The sequence below is a fragment of the Salminus brasiliensis genome, chromosome 4 (assembly GCF_030463535.1).
Source record: "Salminus brasiliensis chromosome 4, fSalBra1.hap2, whole genome shotgun sequence".
Taxonomy (NCBI): Eukaryota; Metazoa; Chordata; class Actinopteri; order Characiformes; family Bryconidae; genus Salminus; species Salminus brasiliensis.
This window is the reverse complement of record NC_132881.1, coordinates 25,149,301-25,174,260: the sequence shown is the minus strand read 5'-3', so window position 1 is coordinate 25,174,260 and position 24,960 is coordinate 25,149,301. Positions and strand designations below refer to the sequence as shown.

Genomic DNA, 24,960 nt, shown 5'->3' with positions numbered 1-24,960 from the left:
CCAATCACACGACAGCTTTTCCAGACAGTCTAAAGCCTGACACTGTGAGGCTAGGGGGTACCCTACACTCATTCTACTAGACTCCTAAGGCTATGGTTTCAATACAAGCTACTCTTTTCATACTGTGTGAAGCTAGACGCTTCTGTTAAGAATAGAGGTTTTGACCTGCTCACAGCAGTCACATGGCTTCACGCTCTTTTACTATTCATGTACTGCTTCAAACAAAAGGCTCTTATTATGCTCATATGCAGAGCATTTTATGACCACGCTGAGAAGTAATAGGCTGGCTAATCAGACTTGATATTTCATGCGTGTCAAAAGAAGAATAGAGGTTGTCATTTAAGTCATTTCACCTAATAAGCATATTTCCCACAACCATCATGTCATTGACATGACAAGAAACCTCATACAACGGAACCTCTATGTACACTGCAGGCCGTACGTAATTAGGCAGTGATACCGTGTCTGTTCTTTTGGCTCTAGGAGGTGAAAGCATTGATTGTCAGCTTAGTTCAAGGGCATTTACACTCTATTGTGAATCACAATCCTTTATATCCCACCATTTGAGGGAACTCTCAAAGAAGGGGTTCTTCAAGGTTCCTAGAGTAATGCAGAGGTTCTATAAAGACCCATGGCAACTCAAATAAATGGATGCTTAAACGGCTGAGCGCTTAGTTAACAGATTCTTCACATAAGATGTGTGCATATAGAATAAAAAAAAGGCTCCACTATCATTTCATTGTTTCAAAGAACCCCCTTTCTGTGCTTTGTGGATCTATTTTAAGTAATTGTAGGTGAGGTGAGTAAGTAAACTAACTTAACCTTATGCAAAATGATGCCTTTTACTATTAAAAAAGTTCTTTGTATTTGATGACTTCCTGAGGTGAGCAGATGCCTTTGTAACTCTCCTGGTGATTCTCTGGCCGGCCTGTAATGCAGCCATGCTCAGTTCCTGGGGCTTTTTGTCTTCAGTCTTGTCGTCAGGAAAAGAAATGCTCGCTCACAGAGGCTAATGTTGAGTGGCTGGCTTTCAAGTCGAGAATGTTCCCATTTTCAGCCCTAAAAAAAGTCACTTTAGCAGTACGCTTCAGGTCACTGTCCTGCTGCAAGACACAGCTCAGTCCAGAACAGTACATTTTGATGCATTTGGTTGGGTCTGAGCAGTTGGGATGCTTTTATTACACCTCAGAATTCACCCTGTAGCTGCTGTAACAGTAAACACATGTGGTCCATTTTCTTTGCAACCATACAACTGAGTTGCACAAATGAGGTGGTACTCACTGGATCATGAGCACACCATAGTTTCTTCATTCCATCACTCTACATTTTGGGTTTTGGCCACTTCTCTGACTGATTTGCTCTGATTGTTCAGCCCTGTGTTGGCCTTCTTTGCTGGCATTGCCACATCTCTGCTCTTCATGTTAAAAGACAACAGTAACCGATTCCAGATGGCAGCAAAAGTATTGTTCCACAAATCCTTCCTGGTAGGGCACAACATACTGCTCTAAGAGGCCTCTGCCATCGGGAATCCTACTTAAATGAAAGACAGTGTCAAATTTGACAGTGCAACATGAATGTCCAGACTCAGAGGAGCAATACCCAGAGTATCAGACTCCCTCCACCAGGTTATCTTTTTCCCCCCACAGTGCCCTACTTACGCCACCACTTCCCCAGATAAACAGCATACACATACCCGTCCATTCATTAGATGTCAAAGAAAATGGGACTCATCGGACCAGATGACCACCTTCCACTGCTCTTAGGTCCAGTTTACAATGCTCACATGCCCATTGTAGATACATTCAGCGGTGGACAGGGGTTAGCATGGGCATAGTCAAAGTAATGCCAAAAAATACACTTTTAGTTCAGACCAGCCTTGAGTGCCCAACACTCAACACAGTGTTTGTCCTTTTCTCAAACTACTGACACAATCCGGAGCACCGCACAAGCCCTAATGTTTCAAGAGGATGCTCCAACCCACATTTCTGGGCATAATGATCCAACTCCAACAAGGACCAACAGTTTACTGACTCTGGGGCTCTGAGTGGCTCAGCAGACTAAGATGATGACACTATGACCTGAGGCTCATGAGTTTAAATCCGGGGTCATGCTGCTTTGCCATCAGCAGCCACAGCCTGAGAGAGCAGAATTGGCCATGCACTTTCTAGATGGATAGGTGGCGCCTTCTTCATTGTGATGCTGGCCGGCACAGGCGTCTGTCAGCTGATGAATCACAGCTGGGGATCCGATGCTTTCCTCCGAGAGTGGCTGTGTTTTGGTGTGGAATGACACACACCAGATCTATTTGTATAGGTCTATGTGAATATTCTGAGTGTGATGGGGGTTTTGGAATTTTGGCTAATGTGTCTGGCATCATCTGGTGATTCCACTGTGCTTCCTGGATCCCGTGTAGACTCTCTCTGGAACTGAGCGTAATGATTCACTATGAATATGTGAAAAAGACAGCAACAGGCTCTTTGTGTCTGTGATTTTTGGATTTACTAGAAAAAAGTGACTAACCTGTACTGGGAACACTTTCCCCTTTCCTCCACTATTGGAGCACTGACAGGCTGGGATATCAGGCCTGCTTCCAGTCAGACCTGGAATCATATTAAAAAAGTGTGTGTGTGTGTGTGTGTGTGTGTGTTTATTGCTTCTCGCTTTAGTTGTAAGGGTGTGGTTGTGCTAGTTGGCACGATGGGATGGTTTCCTAATTAATTCGGCAACTGACAAGAGCTCACATGGGGTAAACTCATACAGACACACACAGAGACACTCACACACACACACACCACAGTGAGGGCTGTGCTGTGGTTACTTTCGAAATAGTTGACAGTCACGCCACAGCTTGGTCACTCGGAATGAATGATGTCAGTCAAACAGATTGAAGTTTGGAAATATACTGTACTTATGGTATTCCAAAGTCCCTCAAGTAGAGATATCATTTCCCTGGCCCAGAATGGTACAGACACACAAAAGCAGATGCAGTGTGTGTGTGTGTTTGTGTTATCTATGCTTATATAAGAGGCATTTTTTGCTATTCTTCTTTATTGCTCATTATTTCAAAGCAAACAGAGACACCAAATTTATGTGGGTCTTCAATTATGGACTGGAATAGGTGAATGTAGGATCAGGCTGTGGTTCACAATATTGGTTAAGGCTAGGTTTTAGGTTTAGATCTAAAACCAATCAAATCATGGAGGCAATCAAAATTCACACGTAATATAAGGTAAAGGTAAAAGGTAAAGTAATATATGGTGTACTACAGTACATTGCTGCGGTTAAATTAAAAAAAAAATCTCAATTTTTGACCTTTTTAAAATTTCTCCGTTGTTTGAATCCTGTAGCTGCTCTGTACACTGTGTAAATAATTCTGGATAAATGGACCAGTGCTCTAAATTACTTTGGATAAACTCTCCCATTCAGAGCCAAGAACATTTTTGCTCTCTCCTGTAAAGTCACCATTTTGAAGATACATGTTTTTCATTAGACAGCAGTGATATTTAATGTGATATTACTATCCATTTAGTACACAGGAAATGTGCATGGCTTATAGGCAAAAAAACAAGAGTTATGGAATCTAGTGTGTTTGTGTGGGTTTGCGTATGTATGCTACAATTTGAGTCACAGCTTATATTGCCAAGTTCTGACTCGGAAACATTTATAGATCCCAGGTCGTTAGCTATTACCGTTGCCCCTTTCTGCAAGTTAATGCAAGTGAACCAGGCCAAACCTCAGAGAGAAGCCTTATTTACGCTACAGTGGGCATTAACCCCCCCACCAAACGATTCTGTGGCCCCAAGTACAGTTGGCCCCAAGTATTAACCCCCCCACCAAACGATTCTGTGGCCCCAAGTACAGTTAGCTAACTATGGATGAGAAAACCAGGAAAAGCCACCGAAATGGTTACCCTCCGAACCATTCATACCCTCCGTACCCTCCAATCAGTAGGGATCCACTGATTGGCTCCATATTTGCATCACCTTTGGGCTGAAAGGTCCAGTGTCTTTACATTTCCAGTACAGAAAATGGTGGAGACTGTATTTAATAAGTACAGGAATAGTTGTTCCCTCAGCCTCTTCAAGTGCACTGATCAGTAGTGTGACACTTCAATGCACTGTAGCATGATCACGTTTAGCAGTCTTGAGTCAACTATGGACCTCATCCAACATCTCTACTGCGCTGTTAGCAGGGTCCGCCTGCCAGCTTGCTTAGCGGAAGTTGGTTTTAACTTTGCAAAGCTTAAGAGTGAATTGCGAGGTTACTGTATTGTGTAAAAGTTGGTGTATAACAGCTGTGCTGGACTATGTTCATGATTTTGTGACTGTACATCATCTTTTATGCCAGGACTATGGCTATACCTATCGACTTGCATGTCGAGTTCATCAAACAGTAACGTCAAACCCCACTGAGCTAGTTTTAAGTGGATTCCAACATTTTTTGGCCTACTACATCTATGATATGGCCTCCTGGGCATGGTTTGAGACGAGTGTGATTTATGCATGCAAATGTCACAATGCTAACAGATTAAAAATACAGCTTTAGTAAGTTAGCTAGTTACATTAGCCTTGTGGTTGTAGTGCAAGACTAAAGGGCAAAACTGTCATGTAATCATAACGAGACACTGTGCACTTTCTGGTCCTGATTTAGCAACACAGCAAATGGAAAAAGAAACTGTAACTGGTCTAAAGGGTCTGTACCAGCGCTGAACGGTACAGTGAGCCTTGGTAACCATTTGGCCTTGCGGTGGAAAAGAGGGCAAATTGTCGTCTACAGTTACAGAATATACCATTTATGTGTCAAATCATTTCTACTGAAGGGATTTCTACTAAAAATAGGTGAGAATAATATAACGCAGTCAGTATTTTGTGAGATGCCTAGATCAGAACACATGGGACTCAACAGGCCTTTCAAATTGGGCCCCCCATCTGAGTATCCCCACCCATGGCTTGTTTGATGCACTACACTGTCACCCAACCTCAGAAGAGATAAAGACAGAAGGGCTGAGAGAATACTATCTTTTTTTTTTGATGGCAACATCCCAGCTACAGTTGGTAAAAACGTGTAAGCTACGTGTGCTAAACACGTGTCTGCTTTTCCAACCTGGGTCAGTACATGTAAGTATTTAAAAACTAATTATGCTAACTCTGTGTTTCTTTGGCCACTTAGCACTAACTGACGCTGACAGCTGAGTCATATATTTGATTTTCTAAAAAGTTACTTGCTGTATATGGTCAGTATCAGCAGTATCATTAGCTTTCCATGGACACGGCACTGTTATTTTTCACTGCCTATGTATTTTTAGCTCTGCACCGTGCTTATGGTACCAGTACATACTGTCAGCTGGGCCTACTTAGCTGGGCTAACATGTAAAACTCACTTTTAAAGAGAGTTAACAGGGGTTTGTTAAGCATCGTTAGGTAATGATGTGCTTGTCTGGCTTGTGCACAATCATTTAGTGACTGTATTTGACCATTTAGTGCAAACAAGCTTAAAATTATGGACGTGTACGGTCTGTCCAAGCCGTAAAATAGGCCTCCATTTCTGTTTACTAAGACAATATTAAATTAAATACAAATTTGTCCCTGAAAATAAGTACACAAATCATCTACAGGACAAAAATATAAAAAAATAATGTAAATATGGCATTTTTTCCATCCTTTCTTTGCTGAATTTAGGTTGCCATATTTCGTTTTTTTTGTTTTTTTAAAGAAGACACTGGGGACACACTAGTGTGTGTAATGTGTAATTTACATTTGCATTCAAGTATTTTTAGGTTGTGATGGGAAGCAGTTTGGGGATGCAATAGACCCATAGTGCGGGTTAAAAGGCAGTACTTAAACAGTCGTGTTTAAAGCTGTAATTACAGAATGTGTGGCGACTACAGAAGCTACAGAATCGCTGATGTGAAATCAATACAAAATCCCATTTTACACAATTTAGAAATCCCGGACGGACACATTTTTCACATCCCAGAAAGAGGACATGTCCGGGAAACAAGGATGTAGTAATGGGGGACAAAAAAAGAACATATCAAATGTGACATAACCTTTTATGTTTAGCAAATTAAGCAAATAACGAGTGGAGAAGTGGATTCTCTGTAGAGTGAAATCAATTCTCTGAGAAAAATCAATAACACATGTAATGTAACCAGGGGTCCCCAAACCTTTGCATTGGACAGTAAGAATCATGCATATGGGACACAAATATGACACCTTGCCCCAAAACTCTATAAAAACAAGAATGTGTGTCTGTGAATGTGTGTGCGTTGGCAGGTGGGCTTGGCTGGGTGGATTTGCCGAGCTGTTGTCTGGATGCTTGTGCGGTCCAGACGGCGGCGGTGTCCTCTTTCCTGTAGGACCCCTGTGCCACCTGTGTCCTGCATATGCACACATACAGTAACAGCTCCACACACACACACACACACACACACACACACACACACAGCACAAGCATTTACACACTCTGGGTTTCAGACATTAAGATCTGTTAGCATTAGCATTAGCAACGCAGCACAGCACAGAAAAAAAAAAAAATAGTGCATTGAACTTACAGGACAACTTGTGATTCAGGGCTCTGTTTTCTGCGTTCCTGTACAGTTTTACCATGAATAAAATATTTTACACAATTCTTATCAACACAGTTTTTTATATTATTCATTTAATTGTTTATTTATTAGTTCTTTGGCTCTATAATTGTGTTGCTAGAACATATTTTATTTGTTTGCTTGTCACTTGTCACATTGTCACATAATTTACATCACTTAGATGTATGAGTGAGTATTTATAATAATAATAACAATAATAATAACAACAATAACAATAATTATTAAGTCTAATAATAATAGAATAATAACGAACAGCCACAATTATAGGGTAATTATAGAGTAAATTATTAAATGATAGAGTGATGAACCTCCATTAAGAAAGGAATGCTAAAAGAAAACTGGCTCTATCTGTGACCTCCTTCAAGTGTGTGTGCACACACACACACACACACACACACACACACAGGTCACTATGCAGTACAGGCCAGAGGGGAGTTGGGTTACATTCCTTCCATCAGGGCTGAAAGGCTGCCAGCCAGGTCACTCCCAGTTCACCTCCCTCTCTCTCTCTCTCTCTCTCTCTCTCTCTCTATCCATCTATCCATCAGCAAAAGTTTTAGCACCCCAGCTTAAAATGTCTGTTACTGTGAATAGTTACGGAATGGAAGATGAACTGACATCCAGATTCTTTTCAACATAAAATATTCTCTTAAACATGTTAAATAAGATTAGCTGTGTTGTGTTTGATTTTGTACAATTTGGGGAATTTAAGAATGGAGCATCATGCAAAAGTTTGGGTACCCTAGGAGATTGAGCTCTCCTAAGTTTTATCAGTAAAGCGAGACCAAGTTAAGCCCTGCAAGAAAACTTTCAATGAGAACGGCTCATAGTAAGGGCGAGTAAAAACCCAGTTTGACTACAAAACACCTACAGGAAGATTTTGCAGACTCTGGCGTGGTGGTGCGCTGCTCCACTGTGCAGAGACACCTGCACAAATATGACCCACATATAAGAAAACCTTTCCTGCATCCTTACCGCAATATTTAGAGGCGTTTCTTTCAAAAGAAATGTAAACAACGCTGCTGCGTTTTAGAAACTAGTTGAACTGTGAACTGATGGTTGATAAAATTATGCAGAAGCACAGCATTACATGAAAAGCGCCTCCAACTGTTAAGGGTTTTGCTTAGTCCAGCTTTGAGCTATTTGCACAGGGAACATTTTACAGGTTTTGTACAGAATGGATTCAATTAAAGCAGCATTATTCGAGACTTGGCATTTCTTGCTCCTGGGGTCCCCCTACAGTCAGAAAGTGGAATTTGGGCTTTGAGACACACCAACAGGACATGCTTTTCGCATACATTTTATAACCTGAGAGATACAGGGCTGTAGCAGAGTGTAGAAGCATGTGGACTGAGGCAGTAGAGTAATATTACAGTACTGCTTTACCAAAGTTACATAGTGCAGTTAGTAGCGTGGCAAGGACAGCGGTGCTATTCTCTGTTAGTCAGTGGAGCATCACCATGATTTTGAACCAGTTATTGTAAGGTCATAATGTTACATATTGCTGCTTTAACCACCAGCAAGTTTTGATAGCAAACATTATGCAATCAAAAAAAAAAGGGATGAAAAGAGGATGGCATGTACAGCAGGATAATGATCCTAAACACTTTTCAAAATCCATAATGGACAGCCTCAGGAAGCAAATGGACAACCTTGAGGTTTTACCATGGCCCTCGCAGTCCCCCGGCCTAAAGCTGACCCCCCCCCCCAAAAAAATAAAAAAATTCAAGGAACAACAGGAGAATATCTCCCTCCTTTTCCTCTTATATATATATATATATATATATATATATATATATATATATATATATATATATATATATATAAAAATGTGTGGTTTGTTTATCTAAATGTATATTAATGTGGGAAAAGTATTGCGTGTAGTCACAGAAGTGTAACATGTATGTTTGTATGAGTGCTTGCATGCTTTCATGCATGCATGTGTGTGTGTGTGTGTGTGTGTGTGTGTATAAAGGTAAAGGTAAAGGTAAAAGGTAAAGGTGCACGTATTCGTCATTCGTATAGATGTTGTGGTTAAGTTCTAGCCCTCACAGGCAGAACCTCCACCCAGTTCTGTTTGGGTCTGAGTCAGAATTCCTCAGACTATTGGAAATTCCCAAAATTCCTTGGGCAGCCTGGCCGCAGTGCTCCGGGGGTCTACAGAGTTCAGCCAGTCCCCACGATTCCCCTCTCCAATGCTGGGAAGAGGACAATCGACTGACCCTATCCAGCAACACACACACAGATACACTCAGATGCATGCGCGCACACACACACACACACAATCTCTTGCAGTCTTCTCTTTTGGCATTCCGTTTCTGTAACACTGAAGTATTTCAAATCGGTGGCCACTACAGCTCATACTGAAAAGTTATTTATGAAGCAAAAGTCAATATTATAGGAATCTTGGCCCAACCCTGTCTTCCTCTCTTCATTTCCCAGATGAGCCATCTTTGACCAATAAGATTATAACCTTTTACCTTATATGTTTAAACCCGTAAGCACACAGGCTAGCATGTGTTCACTGGAGATTAGGGTATTAGGTATGTCATGATACCAGAAATATGGTTGACGGTATCACTACCACTACGATTTTTGATAGCATGTATTTCAACAGGAACACTTGTTTGAAAAATTGACACAGTAACAACAGTGGTATGAAGGCTTTGGGTTTATAAAGTGTTATCTTCACTTCAAGTAATAATAAAAAAAGACATAACTTATTTAAAACAAAAAAAACAAAGCAACTTTATGCCAGTATAGCATTTTTACGGCAGTGTCCCGCTGTTTGAAATATGGAAACATTATGCATATAGCTCAGGTGTAATAAATAACTAGACAAACTAGAGAAACTCACTGAACCTGTCATGGCGCAGCATGCCAGCAGTGGTGCCCAGCCTGGACATTAACAACGAACAGGTGTCCTTGTTGATCAGAACAAGAAGACCACTGACATGGTTCCTAGTATCAAGTCCAGCACTGGCATATAAGCATAAAGTGTGATCTAGTGCTCGTTATACGTCAGCAACAGTTTCCTCGTATAAAGACTCAGTGGTGTGACGACAGCCCAACTGTGCCCGACCGTGCTATCAGAAGGTAAAACCAAGACAGAGCTACTAGTCATAGGCAGTCATAAGGAGGTCTGACCAGAGCCTGAGGCTGCGCTTCTAGTGTTTAGAAAACTGCAAACTGAGGTTGCTGCAAATGCAGTGTATTAATATCACTGGTTATGAGACATCGTTAGCAAGTTAATGTTAGCCTTCCTGAACGCAGTTCATCATTTTCGAAACAAAACCGGTAACATTTCAGGTTGTGAACATTTTGGAAAGGAAACTCACTCGCCGTGAATTCTGTCTTTGAGGTGCTTAGTTAAGTTTGAGGTGTTTCATCCTTTCTTTCCAAATGCTCTGTGACACCAGTGGCGTGGCGTATCATGCTGCCCCCATCAGTTCCGGAGAACTCACAACCTTGCGAGCAATTGGGAGACCTCCCACCCCTACCTGTTTGATCCAAATTACCACCTGGTTTGTTCCGACTCCTCCTCCTGACTGTGATTGGTCCAAATTACCACCTGGTTTGTTCCGACTCCTCCTCCTGACTGTGATTGGTCCAAATTACCACTTGGTTTGTTCCGACTCCTCCTCCTGACTGTGATTGGTCCAAATTACCACCTGGTTTGCTCCGAGTCTTCCTCCTTACTGTAATTGGTCCAAATTACCAGCTAGTTTGCTCCGAGTCCTCCTCCTGACTGTGATTGGTCCAAATTACCACCTGGTTTGTTCTGAACCTCCACATAGCTCTGATTGGTCCTAATCACCACCTTGTTTGTTCTGAGACCTCCCCCTTACTGTTATTGGTCCACAATACCACCTGGTTTGTTTTGAGACCTTCCACCCTTGCCTGTGTTTGGTCCGAAATACCACCTCGTTTGTTATGAGACAAACCTCATGACTGTGATTGGTCCTAATCACCATCTAGTTTGTTCTGAGACCTCTCTAACTAATGGCACTCTGAATGTTTGGTGGTAATCCAGTTTCATTCAGTTCTTTAAATCTTGTGAAGTTTGCTGCTGGCTTAAATCATCACACCCAGATGAACTTGATACTCAGAAATAGTAGTAGCAGTCATCTTAAAGCCTGAAGCCTATGCATATCTATAATCTTTGCTTTGCTAACTCCATCAACCGTGTAGCTCCAGAAATAGAGGAGCAAACCACAGACACCCAAAGATCCTTGGCTTGTTAACAGCATTTGGATTGAGGGGATTGCTGGGTACATTTGATTTTTGGCCAAACTCTTCCTTTAAATAGTTAAACAGGCAGATGTAAGGCATGGCTGACCTGGCTGAGAGTAGTGTCTCTGCTCTAAGCCTCTGGCTCTGGCTCTGGCTGAGACGTTGCTCTTGCTGTGTCATTCACAGTTAAGTCGTGCAGAGCTCTGCTCCATTCTGCCAACTGCCCCTTCCACACCGCCCCTTGTTCTTCCACCTTTTAGCTCTAGCCACCATGGTCACACAAACAGACAGAAAAAATTTGTGTTCTTCACGCATGAATCAGAAATAGCTGTAATTTGAACGCAGGCTTATATTGAGCATTAGATAATTATTTATAGAGATTGCTTAGCATTTTTGAAAACAAAGAATTGTTTCACAGTTTGCGGGAGGACATACGAAAAGGCGAGGACATGTCCGTAACAGCAAGAGTGGAGATAAGTATATGAAATTAGATTTCCTACCAAAAAAATGAGATTTGAGCTAGGACACACAATTCTCAACACTCATGTATGACCTCAGTGGACCTTATTTGTGAGCCCTGTTTGGTTAATAACACATATTAAACATATAATATACATTATACATATTATCTTCAGCCCAGGATAGGCCTAGTTCATTTCTCCCTTAGGCAGAAGCAACCGTCTCTTCCATAATCTGACTGCACTCTTACTTTTATATCCACATGATAAAATAAGGAATCCACAAGTTGCATTTTGCTGAAGCTAAATCAACCAGAACTGTCAGACATTTGACTACTTGTGTTTCAAATGTGCAGCAACATCTATATCACTGTTAAGCCCACTGATGTGGTACCAACATCTAAAGCATTCATACATTTGTGCAACTGCAAAATCAGGGAAGCTCATAGACAGGGTTGAAATGTTACGCATGGCCTCAGACATTACAAGAGGAGGCCAGGTGACAAGGGGTGTGAATGCTGAGTGATGTCACTGAGGGTGGTCATTTCATGAGTGGAAAAGACTCAGGTAAGCTTGTCTTAGGCTTCAGACCCCACAGTTGCTCAGAGAGGACCACCCATGGACCCTGTCAAGCCTCATCAGCCGTTCTCCGACATGTACTCTGAAGTTATCGTCAGCTCCAGCGCAGGTAAGAATCAACCATTACAGACATTGCTCTGTATTTTGGACACAAAGAATCGCCTCTCGGATTGCGTGAGGACATGGGGGGGGAAGGCAAAGTGGAGATGAATTTATGAAATTAGATTTTCTACCAAAGAAATGCGATTTGAGCAAGAACACTCCATGCTCACCACACATGTATGCCCTCAGTGGACCTTATTTGTGAGCCCTATTTGGTTAATAGTACAGGATACTTCCCTCAGGCGGAAGCATCAGTCTCTTCCAAGAACTAGACATTACTGTATATTTGTGACTATTAATGCTGCAAGTCCACTTCCGTCTTACTTAAATCTGCTCGCTCTCATTTACATCTACATAAAAAGGGTACTGAATTATTAAAGAGCTGGACACAGTCTGGCCATTGGCTTAAAAAGAAAAGTTAAGACGAGTAGGCAAGAGAGTTTAACCACCCTCTGTGAAGGCTCAATGCAATCTACTTCTAATGGTGGACACACTTTAAGTGGCTTTGATGGCCTAGCTTGGATTCTGACAGTGGAAAATAAGCAGTATAAGTCTTTTTCAGCTTAATTTGTTGAGTACCATCACCCCTCTAGCTGACACTTATTGTAGCATTGGGCATGGTGACCTTAGGCTTATCGTAGTTACTTTAGAGCATCCCATTCTACTGACAGTACCCTTCAATAGAGATTATACAGGCTGTGTCTGCAAAGTATGACTGCATACTTTTGGATACATAGTGTTTGCCCTAGTCCCATATATTCATATACAACTCTTGCATGAAATGCATGAATTCACATTGCTTCAAAGCTTTTCCATTTGTACTAACTACAAACTCTTAACTGCCATTAACTAGTTTTTCTCTCCTATGATGCTTTAATAGAGCTATTATGATCCAGAAGTGCCCTCACTTGCTTGTGAAAGAAAGATAACTTCATTTAAGTTTAATTAAGTCCACCTTCGACTGTCCATTTGCACCCTAAACCGACCTTGTGAACAAGCCATCACTACCAAGTCCAGCAACTGGACAAATTGGCCACTTTTTTGGCTTTTGTTCACCTAATCTTCCCTCAATCCGTTAGCTTCTGGTATCTCTCTCTCACGATATTGAGTTTAGGCAGCAAAGCCCAGAGCCTATTGGATTCCCAGCCTTTTGTTGGGCAGTGTTAGGCTCTTAAACCCGTTCTCTTCAGAGAGCTGCCATTTGTGAAATGCATTCTTGCAAACTAAACTCCACTTGTTGTTCACAGCTGATAAAACTCTCCACCATTGGGAAATTGCTTGTAACCAGAGAGAACCATGTCCACAGATTCTTTTTACAAGGACTCTTCTTAAAGTGACACAAAGGCCTCTGTTTTCCAATGAAGTCCAATCTTCTCTGTTCTCTTCTGCGAGTACAGATGTCCAGGCTCCTCCCAGGAAGGAGTCTGCGGGGCCTGAGAACAGTGGGGACATGGTGGGCCGAGTAAGACCCCACCCATCGCCGTCCCGCAGGAGACATCGCACTACCTTCAGCCATGAACAGCTGGAGCAGCTGGAGATGGCCTTCAGGCACAACCACTACCCTGACATCTTCTATCGAGAGGAACTGGCTCAGGCAACCAAACTCAACGAGGCCCGCATACAGGTACACGATCAGTAAATACAGTGGATACTTCTTTAGAATACTTAATATATGAATATGAAAATATATGAGAATATGAAATACAACCAGATATGTACCACATCGGGCATGTATCTAAAGGGTTAAAGACAACTAATCAATATTCTTCTGGGAAGCTTTAAACTACATATTTTAATGTCGATATGAATTTTTATGAGGATTTGCTTGCCAAGGAGAACCAGTGGTTCTCCATCACTGCTCTATTGGCCAATAGCTGTTGTGTTTGGGCATAGTGACCTTAGACACCTCATACACTCATGCTATTATCACAGCAGTGTCACTGCTGTATTGAGAATGGGTAACCACCCAAATAGTATTGTCAACAATGGTCCAGTGGTCCATTGTCACAAACTGGTCAGTGATGAATAGAGCAGACGGTGATTGACAAACTGCGTATGATAATAGACGGGCTGCAGGTTGCAATTACAAACCTATAAGATAGTAGGACACAGTGCTGGACACAGGTGGAAAATGTCCTCTGCGGTGGACAGTGAGCACACATGCCCGGAGCGGTAGGCAGCCTCCACTGCATCAACTGGGGAGCAGAATGGCCCGGCCATGGTATCAAACCCACAACCCTGTCATCAATAGCCCGGTGATAAGAACCAAACATCATGATTATTTAGAACAAGCTTCTCTGATGCAGCTTCAAGAGTCAACCCTTCAGATGTTTGACCTTCACCAGTGCTGAGAACAATTCTGACACCAAATGTCTCCAGCACACCCCAGAGTCATCGTTTACATCCTAAATGGTTTAATTATGCCTGTTTGTGTCTCACGGCTCTGCCTTCACTTCTCCAGGTTTGGTTCCAGAACCGGCGTGCCAAGCAAAGGAAGCAGGAGCGTGTCACCCAGAAAGTGCTGCCAGCGGGTGTTCTGCCAGGGCGCAGGGGTCTGCTGGGTGGCGTGCGTGTGACCCCTGCAGGCTCAGCCAGGCAGTACCAGTGTCCTCACTCCCTGCCCCACATCCCAAGATTCCCCACAGTACTGCCCTCTGGTGGTTACTCACCCCACACAGCAGCAACCACCCAGCTGACCTGCCCCTCAGCCCCTGCTCCAGCACAGCCCGTCAGGCAGCATGAGGACTGGTACAGCCAGCTGTGCAGCATTGGAGCTCCGGCCACCAACCTGCCCCATGCTTCTGTGTTCTCCCTGGCCTCCATGTCGGCGCAGGGGCCAGGTACTCACTGGAACTAGAGTAGGATGAGAGAGGAAGGCTACGTTCATATAACAACTCTTACTTCTCAATTCTACGTTATTGCTTTTGTTTAGATAATTTTTTTTTACATTTTATTGGTTGATGTATGTAAGCAACCCGTGTGTGCCAGTAGCAGTAACCACACTGCTCTCCTGAAATGACCCTCAAGCCTACATTTTAGCATCACACTAGTTGCTGCTGCTGACACCTGATAACGACTGCATTGATATGCATGCAGTGTATTAAAGAGACCAGCATTCTTTTCGATACTGATAGCCGATATTAATTTAGAGACATCAGTAGCACCAGCCACCACCTCCTTTCGAACTGTCGCCAATGCAACATCACTGGACAACGAGGAGGAAAGCATCACACTGAAGTGCTGTGGAAGACAGTAAGCCATCTACCCACCCTGAGAGAGCAAGACCAATTGCGCTCTCTCTGACTCTGGCTGCTAACGGCAGACAGCATGACTCAAACCAGCGATCCTCGGGTCAGCGCCTTAGTCCACTGGACTCCCCAGTATTTCCCTGAGAAGTGGACTAAACAGGTAATTCGGACATTCCAAGTGAAATTCCAAACCACAGGGGGCAAAGCATTCAGTTCGAAGGGAACTTCAAATTCTGTAGGGAGTAGTGAGCAACGATTTAATCACTACACAGGAAGCTGACAGTAAAATTTACCCATCAGTCATCACGGGTCATCTTGTGCCGTTCGTGTGAAAACGAGATAAATTGCAGGGCTTTCAGAATGAAGGGACTTAACCACACAAAAGGTTCATTAGCTGATCACTTGATTAGTAATTAGGTAATACAAGGGCACTGCTTAGGCACCCTGTGGAATGAAATGCAGCTATGCTCAACTCGAAACTGCTTGTGTTTAAAAATATATATATATAATTAAATAAAAAAATGATAATCAATCAAATCTGTTACACATTTTTGCCTTGTTGCAACTTAATATCAACACAGCTAAGGAGAAGCCTAAAAAGCAGCCCAGTAGCTTAAAATGTACCTCATCCATTCTGATATTTTATTTTGGAGGCTATAACTGAACTTAAGTGCCCCTGATTAATTCAGACAAAATTACATCTGATTTTAGCACATTTTACTTTCCTTTCCATAAAAAAAAACAAACAAAAAAAAGTCAAAAGAAATTGATTTACACTTTTTATTAGAGTTCTCAAAACCACAAGATGTTCTCTAAATTATTGCTCTACTTTTCTAACACAAAAATAATCCCATTTAGACTCACTTCATTCACAAATTCATGAGCGTCACACTGTGAAAATATAACAATCTGAACAGATTTTGGTTTACATTCTGAATGACCTGTTTTCAACAGATGATCTTTACATTAAGAGCCTGTTTGAGGAATATGACTGTGGGTCCTTAAATAGCTAGATTTTAAATAAGATAGGACTGTACAAATCTTTCCTATGCAACATGAAATAGCAAACAATTCAGAATTAGAAATAAACTACCTAGTATATTCAAGTCAGGCTGAGACTATATAGGACAGTCTCGGCTTACATTCAATCTCTGTGATGGAAAAGAAAGATCGAGCAGTCTATAAAATGTCACCGTCACCCATAACTGGTTTTATTCAGTCAGTGTGTTTCCCGGTCATAGTTTAGGGGTTTTGCTGAGGTCCCTGATCATACACACCTAATCTTGAGCTTGAACAGGTGCGTTTCAGCAGACAAATGGAACTGCAAAAGAAAAATAATATTTTGGCAAGTGAAAGCACCTTAAAATGAATTACATATGATCACTGTAAGAATATTACAATTTTTTCTAGACATAATTTACATATTTATAATGAACTTATCAGGTGTAATGAACAGTTTTACTCCCTTTCTTTTGTTTTCTTAAAGAGATTATTTCAAGTACAAATTACTCAAAGCATCCCAGTGCAAAAAGATTCATAAAAAAAATAAAAATAAATAAAAATCTAGAAATAGGCTCTACAGTACAATAATTATACTATTTTACAATTGTATAATTATGATAATCTACATTTAAGATGCTTTCATTTCCCAAAATCTTTTTTTTTTGTTTATGAATGCACCATCACTGGAACTGAATACAGGCCACCAGGGTAGACGAGTCAGCTAGAACTTATCGCCCAGTGCCTCAAACCTAATCCAAGTGCTGATCCTAGTTGAGCACTCAGCTGAGTAATGTTCTAAATATGTCCCACAGTCACACACACCTCCAACAGAGATCACTTAATCAACATCAGCCAGTGGCTGCCCACAGGTTCCACACAAGCTCCCCACAGTGAAGTCAGCCAAAAACATGTGGACTTTCTTGGAACAGCAAGCTCTCATAGGCACAATGCACGGTTAACAGTATAACTGGAATTACGTAGCAGTAAACCACATGATCCGATCTGCAAACCAGCTTCTCATAGAAACAGGAAAGTGAAGGGCTACGCAAAACACAGGAATGTAGAAACTCATCACAAGCAACCTTCTACCCATGTCAGATCAACATGCTCTCCTCTGTAAGGCAGACATCACGCCATTGCCGTAAAAAAAACAACAAAAAAAAAAAAACACCAGAGCGATTAGGCCGCGTCTCAACTCCACCCATAACTTTATATTAAAAAGTTATGGCAGTACAGTTACAATAATAATGGAGGGTGTTTGTTTACAGAAGACAATGTTTGGCAGTTTATGCATTAGGTATTCATTAGGGCTTCATTGTACTGTATTGTACAGTACTGACTTCAAAGTAAGCTTACTTTTACACGCACACGTCACAATACAACCCGTATCACTTTTTCCCATCAGAGTTTTTTTATTCTGATGGGTTAAAGTATGGACAGTAGGCTCCAGCTGCTCAGATCCAGGCTTGGAGGGGCACCGCATTGCACAGTTTACGGTCGGGACGTTTATGAAGTGCTTCATGAGGTCAAGAGCATGTATCTGGGCTGGGAAAAGACTGCATCGTGCCGGACTGTGGCCCTCCAGGACGAGATCTGAGGCCATCCTACATATGTGAGAGGCATACACACAAATAATCAACAGTATTAGATTTGTACTTCAGAGGTAAACGGAGCTCACAGTAAGGCAGTAGGCACTCTCTCCGATCTATGCGAGCGACCGCGCAAACTCGGCATAGTCGATGTAGCCGTCATTGTTTCGGTCATCATCTCTGAGGACTTCATCGATGAGGCGGATGAGCTCCTCCTCCTTCATTGGCTGGCTGTTCTCGCCTCTCTCCTGCAAACCAAGATGACACAGTCGGGAGGTGTGAGTCATGGTAGACGCAGTCCTACAGCAGTTGTTACATAACCTTAGTTATGATCTGTGGGTTTTGTTTCCATTTTTCTGTTTCGTCTGATCATATTTAAATATGTCCATACCCTACATGTCCTGTGTTCTATATTTTTATATCAGCAGCTTTTAGGTTCCAAAAAGGTCACCATTTATTTAACACCACATTTTTCCAACCTCTTTTTAGTCCAATGAAACTGAGGCTGATTTAGTAACAATGCCTTTAGTATGTGGAAATTGCCATTTCTTGCTCCTGGGCTCCCTCTACAGGCAGGAAGTAGAATTCATGCTTTTAAAAAACATGCATTTCTGGACAAGCTGAGAGAAACACAACCAATATCTGAAGTGAATGAAGCACGTGGACTGAAGGGGGGAAGGGGGGGAGGAGGTTGGAGTATTATTACAGAATTGAATACAAATGTGACTCGAGTAACGCAGCGTCGCGCTGTTCTTACGCATGTTGTTCTGCACACTTCCCCAAAGTTACACAGTGCAGTTAGCAGCACAGCGAGCCTGGAGTAGCAATACTAGAGACACCATTCTCTCCAATACAAGATCTTGAAGCTGTTATTTTTAGGTAAAAATGCTACATAATGATGCTTTAAGAGAGATATCAGATAACTGAGCTCTGTCCTGATTGGACATGCTGTTTTATGCTTCATTCAAAAAGCACTCAGAGCAGAAACACTCCTGAGAACTGCAATACGAATGAAGGAATATGCAATATTGCTTATTTTAATAAGCAAAGTGAATTCAGTTTTCCATTATGGGGGACCACTGTGATTGAAATGAAAGAATAGAAATTAAAATACTCATAACTGCTGAACCACGAGGTCCCAACTACCTTACATAAGGCAGGGAAACAGGAGCATAAAGTAAAGAAACAATAAATAAAGAAATAAAATAAGTGACCATTAGTGATGTGATGTAATATAACTGGTAATGTAAACCTTTTAAATTAATTTACACCATGATATTATTAAATACTCAAGTGACGCTCATGTGACACTCATTCTATTTCAAACAAGATACAAGAATGTGACTCCTCAGGTTCGGCAGCTGGTTTGTGCATTAGCTGACGAGATGCCACACCTGATTGAATGCAACATTCCCAGCTAGTGCCACTTTAATGACACGAGGGAGCGAGCTGTCAAGTACCACATCAGCTACATAACACTAGCCAGACCAGGGGGGTTGAAGGTACCCACCTCTTTATGAACGTGTGTAATGGCAGTGGCAAGCTCGAGCCCATCCAGGAGGTTGTTCCCGTCGTAGTCATGCATTTTGAAATAATGAAGCTGCAGCTCCTGTGGGGTCATGTCTGCCTCTGGCTTCTCGATCACTCCATCCAAGTGTTCCATGATGTGGCTTAAAGGGAGAAATTATTATATATATATATTTTTTAATAATAGTAGATATTTATAATGATATAAAAGGCTGATATTATTGTCATATGGAGAATTAGTTTTTCAGTAAACAGATCAAGTGACATGAAAACAATGTAATAGTCGGTTTCATTTTCATTCTGGCACAAATTCTGCATGTTACCATATGTGCACAGCATTTCACATTTGTCCAGGGTAGATGATTGTCTTTCAGTTTGACAGTAATTCATCTCCCTTGTAAAAATGTAAAAGCTATTAAAACAAATATTTTCTTGACAAAAAATATATTTTGCTGTTGACAATTACAATGCCTATATTTAACGAACACACTGTAACTTATTCTGCTCAAGAAACAGAACAGCTCACAGAAACTGAGCTGCTAAATTTTGTTTTGCTTATTATTTTGCTCTCTGGTGGCGACCAGAGAAGGATGGGTTCCTCTCATGGTTTCTTTTCCAGGCTTTATCAAATGCACATTAACACTGCTGATCTGGCATCAGTTTAAGCCATGATCTCAGACCACTGTTGAAATGTCCCTTCCTCTGAGACGCTTGAGAAACATGGGCTTCAGCGTACTGTTAAGACTGTGTTTCAAGGTTTTCAAGGTTTTGGCAGCAGTTGCGTTTGGAGAAGTATCAAAGTTCAGTTTTCTGTTCAAACACACTGCATGACTGTCAAGGTCGCCAAAGAACAGGTCAGGAGATTAGAACTTACACTTGTGTCCTAAAACACATTTCACACAGAGTTACGGTTTCAATCCAGCCGGCTGAGTGACAAGACAAATAGAAAAGAAAAAAAATCCTGGTTAGTGCACTCACTCTTTGTCCTGGACCATGTTCCTGTCCAGGCGAGTAATGGGAGGGTACGCATCTCCTGCCTGTGGTGACCCAGCCACTTGCTCATGCTGGCCCTCGTGGGACTGGACACCCAGCAGACAGCAGGACAGCATCAGAAGCCAGGCCCCTATCGTGGGCTGTCCATGCCTTCCTCTATACCGCATTTTATGGTGCTGAGAAAAGACATATTCGCATTAACACTCGCAAAGGAAAACAGGGCATGCTGGAGCTGTAGGTCTGTGACAGGCTGTACACTGAGATTCAATGCAGCACAATACAGATCGTATGGAGTTGGCTGGCAAAAAAAATAATAATCAGAGGTAAACGAGGTTGGAGCTCAGATGCAGAATAAAACAAGTGATGTGGTGAAAATCAGCACATTAACGACAAGGTTACTGAGAGCCATGACATGCTGAAAACCCCTCTGCATTAAATACAGCAGGTCCAGGTCTTTACATGAGGATCGCTCCCTGTTTTCTAAAGGAACTCTGCGTGTTCAGCTTCACACAGAGCAGCTTTAACCAGCTTATCTGTCTACACTTAGCTTAGCTTCTCTTCGCGCGGTTTCTGAAGCAGAGACCCGGGTCGTGCTCCCCTCATACCCGCCTCTCCTCACCTGCTCTGAACTCCGCTTTATTCGGGATGATGAAGATGAGGAGGAGGAGGATGACTGCTGTCGTTAGCCTTCTTCTTGTTGTTGTTCACTCACACAACCACTGACACCAAACTCCTGCAGGACTGATTACACAGCTCTGACCCGCTCTGCTCGCCGTAGTTGCCTTTCACCTTATGGACACGACAGCGAAATCCGATTGGATGGCGGTAAAACAATAACTAAACTCTGATTGGATGTTGGTAAAAAAAACGATAACTAAAATCTGATTGGATGTTGGTAAAAAAAAAAAACCGATAACTAAAATCTGATTGGATGTTGGTAAACACAATAACTAAAATCTGATTGGATGTTGGTAAACACGATAACTAAAATCTGATTGGATGTTGGTAAAAAAAAAAACGATAACTAAAATCTGATTGGATGTTGGTAAACACAATAACTAAAATCTGATTGGATGTTGGTAAACACAATAACTAAAATCTGATTGGATGTTGGTAAAAAAACGATAACTAAAATCTGATTGGATGTTGGTAAAAAAACGATAACTAAACTCTGATTGGATGTTGGTAAAAAAACGATAACTAAACTCTGATTGGATGTTGGTAAAAAAACGATAACTAAACTCTGATTGGATGTTGGTAAACACGATAACTAAAATCTGATTGGATGTAAAAATCTAATGTAGCTATGTTTAATGTTTATTATTTATTATTGTGTCAGTTGTTGTGTTTTTATGCATACGTTGTTATATTTAGATGTATTTTTAAATGCATTAAAATTGTATTTAGACCCAATGACATTAAGTGCTGTTTGGTGTCTTTTGTACTATAAATAATGTTATTGCATCATTAAATAATAACTTTCTGACTGAATGTTGACACAAAATTTCCACAACATTTCCACCAAAAAAATCTGATTGGATGTTGTTAATTCCACATAAACATTGTGATTATTAATTAATGGTAAAGCAGTAACATGTAAATACCACGACAGATAAAAAGCGATGAGATCAAATCATGTCTAATGTCCTATGCTGGCTCCGATCGGACGGCGGTCATGCGACCGCTACATTCTGATTGGATAGTCGTAACACAAAGGCAAAACCTGATTGGGTGATAGTAAAACATCTGAAAGCTGATTGGCTCTTGACTCCACCGCGTCACTAAGCCTCCGCTGATGGCTCTCGGAGCCTGTTAATCCAGCCTGTGGGAAAGTGAAGGAGGAGTGAGGAGCTGCAGATGGTCTCCTCAGTTATGATTACAGCAGGTTTAGTCAGTCAGTAGTCTGTCCACTCGACTGTCCGAATGGCGAACCTTTGCAAAGAAAATGAGACTGCGAAATCCCTTTTCCGGCGGCTGGAGGTTCAGTTCACAGTGTTTCTGTGCATTGCAGTAGAAACTTGTAGGCTGTAGTCTGTTAGTTAGATAACTAGTGTCCGTGCTGCTCCTAGCCTCTAATGTAGCTGTAGAGTTTGCTGAGTCTGTGTCTGTTATTGCCAGTGAATTACCAGTGAGGTGTACGCTACTCTTATCCAGTTGTTTTTAATTATCTGTAATATTTTGCATATCCATATTTTGCAAAGTCTTCCAGTAAAAAAGGAAGCCCCCTTGTTTGTCCAGGAGATGGCAGTAATGGCACGTTGGCGTGGCGGATTATGGACAGCCAGGCGCCTCGCCGCACGTTTTATGAACATATATTGAGAGATGTTTTTTTATATATATATATATAAAGAGACATAGGCCATTTAGCTACCGCACTGCTCGGGCTGTTCCCTGAAGCCTGCTGTTCTCATGCCCTGCTAATGTAATTACTGTAAGCCCTGTAACTGAGCTTAACGAACCAATGGAAAGCCTTGCTGTGAGGACGCACGGTGGCAATCCGGCTTTCCCTCGAAATAATGACGTGTGCAGCAACTACTCAGACCTATATTTCATTTACTGCATAAGACATGATGGAAGACCCTTTCAGTAGATCAGTAGAGCCAGCTCACTCTATTAGATCTGCGTTTTTCTTCCTGCCATTTGTACTTTCTTTCATTATCTTTTTTTATTGTTTTTAATAAATAAATGTTTTGACTGAGAAATAAAATGTTTGTAATGATTGCACAAACGCAGGAGTTCCATTAAGAGTTCAATTCCACACCACGTAGTCTCCAATTGCTCTGGAAATCAAAGCTTTTTGTTAAACGTTTGTGCAGCAGTCTGCTCCAGGGGTGTCGCGATGCCAGCATTCTATTTCATAGCAGGCCTGTGCCTCGTGGGCCTTGGGTTGTTTCTGACCATCTGAACCGAGTTCCTCTTAGCTGAGGATGACAGTTAGGGTCGGTCTTCTTCCAGACACCTCCCAGTAAAGGAACTGATGATCTTAGACTCTGTAATTGTCCACAGACGGCTCCAAGAGAGATCCCTGACCCCACTCTGACCTGGGCTGTCTCTTTGTCCTGTGTGTTGGTCAATCCAATAAGTGCCGTCAAACAAACCCTTTTTTTTACGAGGGCACAGAGAAGCTACCAGCTATAGTCTGGCATAGTTTTGCACCAACTTTCACCACCACTGAGTAACATTGTGTATATATTTGACCCCCATATGTAACTTATTCTGCCCCAGAAACCGAACAGCTCACAGAAATTGAGCTGGTAAATGTTTATTGCTTATTATTTTGCTATCTGGTGTCGACCAGAGGAGGACGGGTTCCCCGTTTGAGTCTTGGTTCCTCTCAGGGTTTCTTCCTCTCGATCTGAGGGAGTTTTTTCTTGGCATTGTTGCCACTAGCTTGCTCAAAAGGGGCTCGAACCCGGATTTCTGTGAAGCTGCTTTGTGAAACCATTCGTTCTCTGTATAAAATACATTTGAATTGAATATAATTGAATTAATATCCCTGCATCAGCAGGACATTCATGTCCATGCTGAGTGTCCGACCTTAACCATACGACCATATAATAACGCATGCGGGTTAAAGTGACCCTGAATCACTGGGTCATAAAAGTTACTCAAATACTCAAGTTACTTTGACCCAGCACAATGATGTGTCCCACTAATGAGTGGCACTGAGGTGGTTGCTGAGGGGTTGCTAGGGAATTGCTATGCTGTTTCAGGTGTTTACTATGGTATACCAGGTGGTTGCTATGAGGTTACTAGGTGGTTGCCATGCATTTCCAGGGGGTTACTACACTGTTGCTAAGCAGTCACTATGGAAAGCCAGTTGGTTTGTATGTTGTTGTTAAACAGTTGCTATGTTATTTTAGTGGTTGCTATGCTCTTGCTAAGCAGTTCCTAGGGTGACCTAAATGATGACTGTTGCGTTGCTAGGCGGTTACGGAAACCGGAAGTCAAGCTATATAAAGCTGTATACTAGCCACTATTCACGATCAGACTGAAGGTTCTCGAAAAACTAAATCTGTCACAAAGCCATTAGAAAAACAATGAGAAGATGAAGGTGAATAGGACATCAATAGCGTTGGCCAACAAAGATTCCTAATGGTTTAAATGTGAGCCTCAGACAGATGCTGTAAATGTAATTAACTAATGGTAAACATCATTTCAGCTTAGCTGAAAAATAAGACACCACTGTAAAATGAAAGACCCCAGAGTTGGGCCACTGTAACAGCCCAGCACAATGGATACATTACTGACCCCAACTAGCTGAGCTATTAACCCAGCCTGAGTTCTGTTCGTTTTGAGCCAACACTGGACTGCCAAATACCCCAATTTCAACCCAGGAGTTTTTTAGAGTTTACTTGACTAAAGGCCAGTTTTCACTGGCCTTCAGTAAATGATAAACCTACAGGAACATTTATAGAGTACCTATTCCCACCAGCATCAGTGTTATAGCACTCGCTGAGGTGAAATGATGTTCCCTTAAGAATTCACATGAGCTGCCTTTATGACAAGCGATGCCTATGGAAATTTAGAAATGCTCATGTAAGCATACATTTTCTGTCTTGGATATTTTACAATGAATAAAACTTGTATAATCCAAAAATGCCCAAATCTGTCAAGATGAT

General features: G+C 41.8%; 2 protein-coding genes across 4 annotated transcripts; one reads left to right on the top strand and one right to left on the bottom strand.

The window, feature by feature from the left end:
- Nucleotides 1–8,449: 8,449 nt before the first annotated feature.
- Nucleotides 8,450–21,107, bottom strand: mcfd2 (multiple coagulation factor deficiency 2, ER cargo receptor complex subunit). Of its 3 annotated transcripts, none has more exons than XM_072677719.1 (5): nucleotides 20,958–21,107; nucleotides 20,324–20,514; nucleotides 19,329–19,488; nucleotides 17,908–18,066; nucleotides 8,450–8,830 (listed from the first exon to the last, which is right to left on the bottom strand). In XM_072677719.1, exons 2-4 carry the CDS (start codon nucleotides 20,503–20,505, stop codon nucleotides 17,935–17,937), a joined length of 474 nt encoding a protein of 157 aa, XP_072533820.1. In that variant the 5' UTR covers nucleotides 20,506–20,514; nucleotides 20,958–21,107; the 3' UTR covers nucleotides 8,450–8,830; nucleotides 17,908–17,934. The 3 variants fall into 3 exon arrangements, with proteins under 3 accessions (XP_072533820.1, XP_072533819.1, XP_072533818.1); XM_072677718.1 differs by lacking the exon at nucleotides 8,450–8,830 and adding an exon at nucleotides 15,994–16,548; XM_072677717.1 differs by lacking the exon at nucleotides 8,450–8,830 and having other exon boundaries at nucleotides 15,994–18,066.
- prop1 (PROP paired-like homeobox 1) lies at nucleotides 11,895–14,934 on the top strand. The gene is made up of 3 exons (XM_072677715.1): nucleotides 11,895–11,986; nucleotides 13,377–13,603; nucleotides 14,441–14,934. Exons 1-3 carry the CDS (start codon nucleotides 11,917–11,919, stop codon nucleotides 14,834–14,836), a joined length of 693 nt encoding a protein of 230 aa, XP_072533816.1. The 5' UTR covers nucleotides 11,895–11,916; the 3' UTR covers nucleotides 14,837–14,934.
- Nucleotides 21,108–24,960: the final 3,853 nt, after the last annotated feature.

Coding starts and splice junctions, on each gene's coding strand:
- mcfd2 (XM_072677719.1), bottom strand. CDS start 20,505: ATGCGGTATAGAGGAAGGCATGGACAGCCCACGATAGGGGCCTGGCTT. Junction 19,489..20,323: donor AACATGGTCCAGGACAAAGA/GTGAGTGCACTA, acceptor TCTCCCTTTAAG/CCACATCATGGAACACTTGG. Junction 18,067..19,328: donor TTACACACGTTCATAAAGAG/GTGGGTACCTTC, acceptor CTTGGTTTGCAG/GAGAGAGGCGAGAACAGCCA.
- prop1 (XM_072677715.1), top strand. CDS start 11,917: ATGGACCCTGTCAAGCCTCATCAGCCGTTCTCCGACATGTACTCTGAA. Junction 11,987..13,376: donor TATCGTCAGCTCCAGCGCAG/GTAAGAATCAAC, acceptor CTGCGAGTACAG/ATGTCCAGGCTCCTCCCAGG. Junction 13,604..14,440: donor TCAACGAGGCCCGCATACAG/GTACACGATCAG, acceptor TCACTTCTCCAG/GTTTGGTTCCAGAACCGGCG.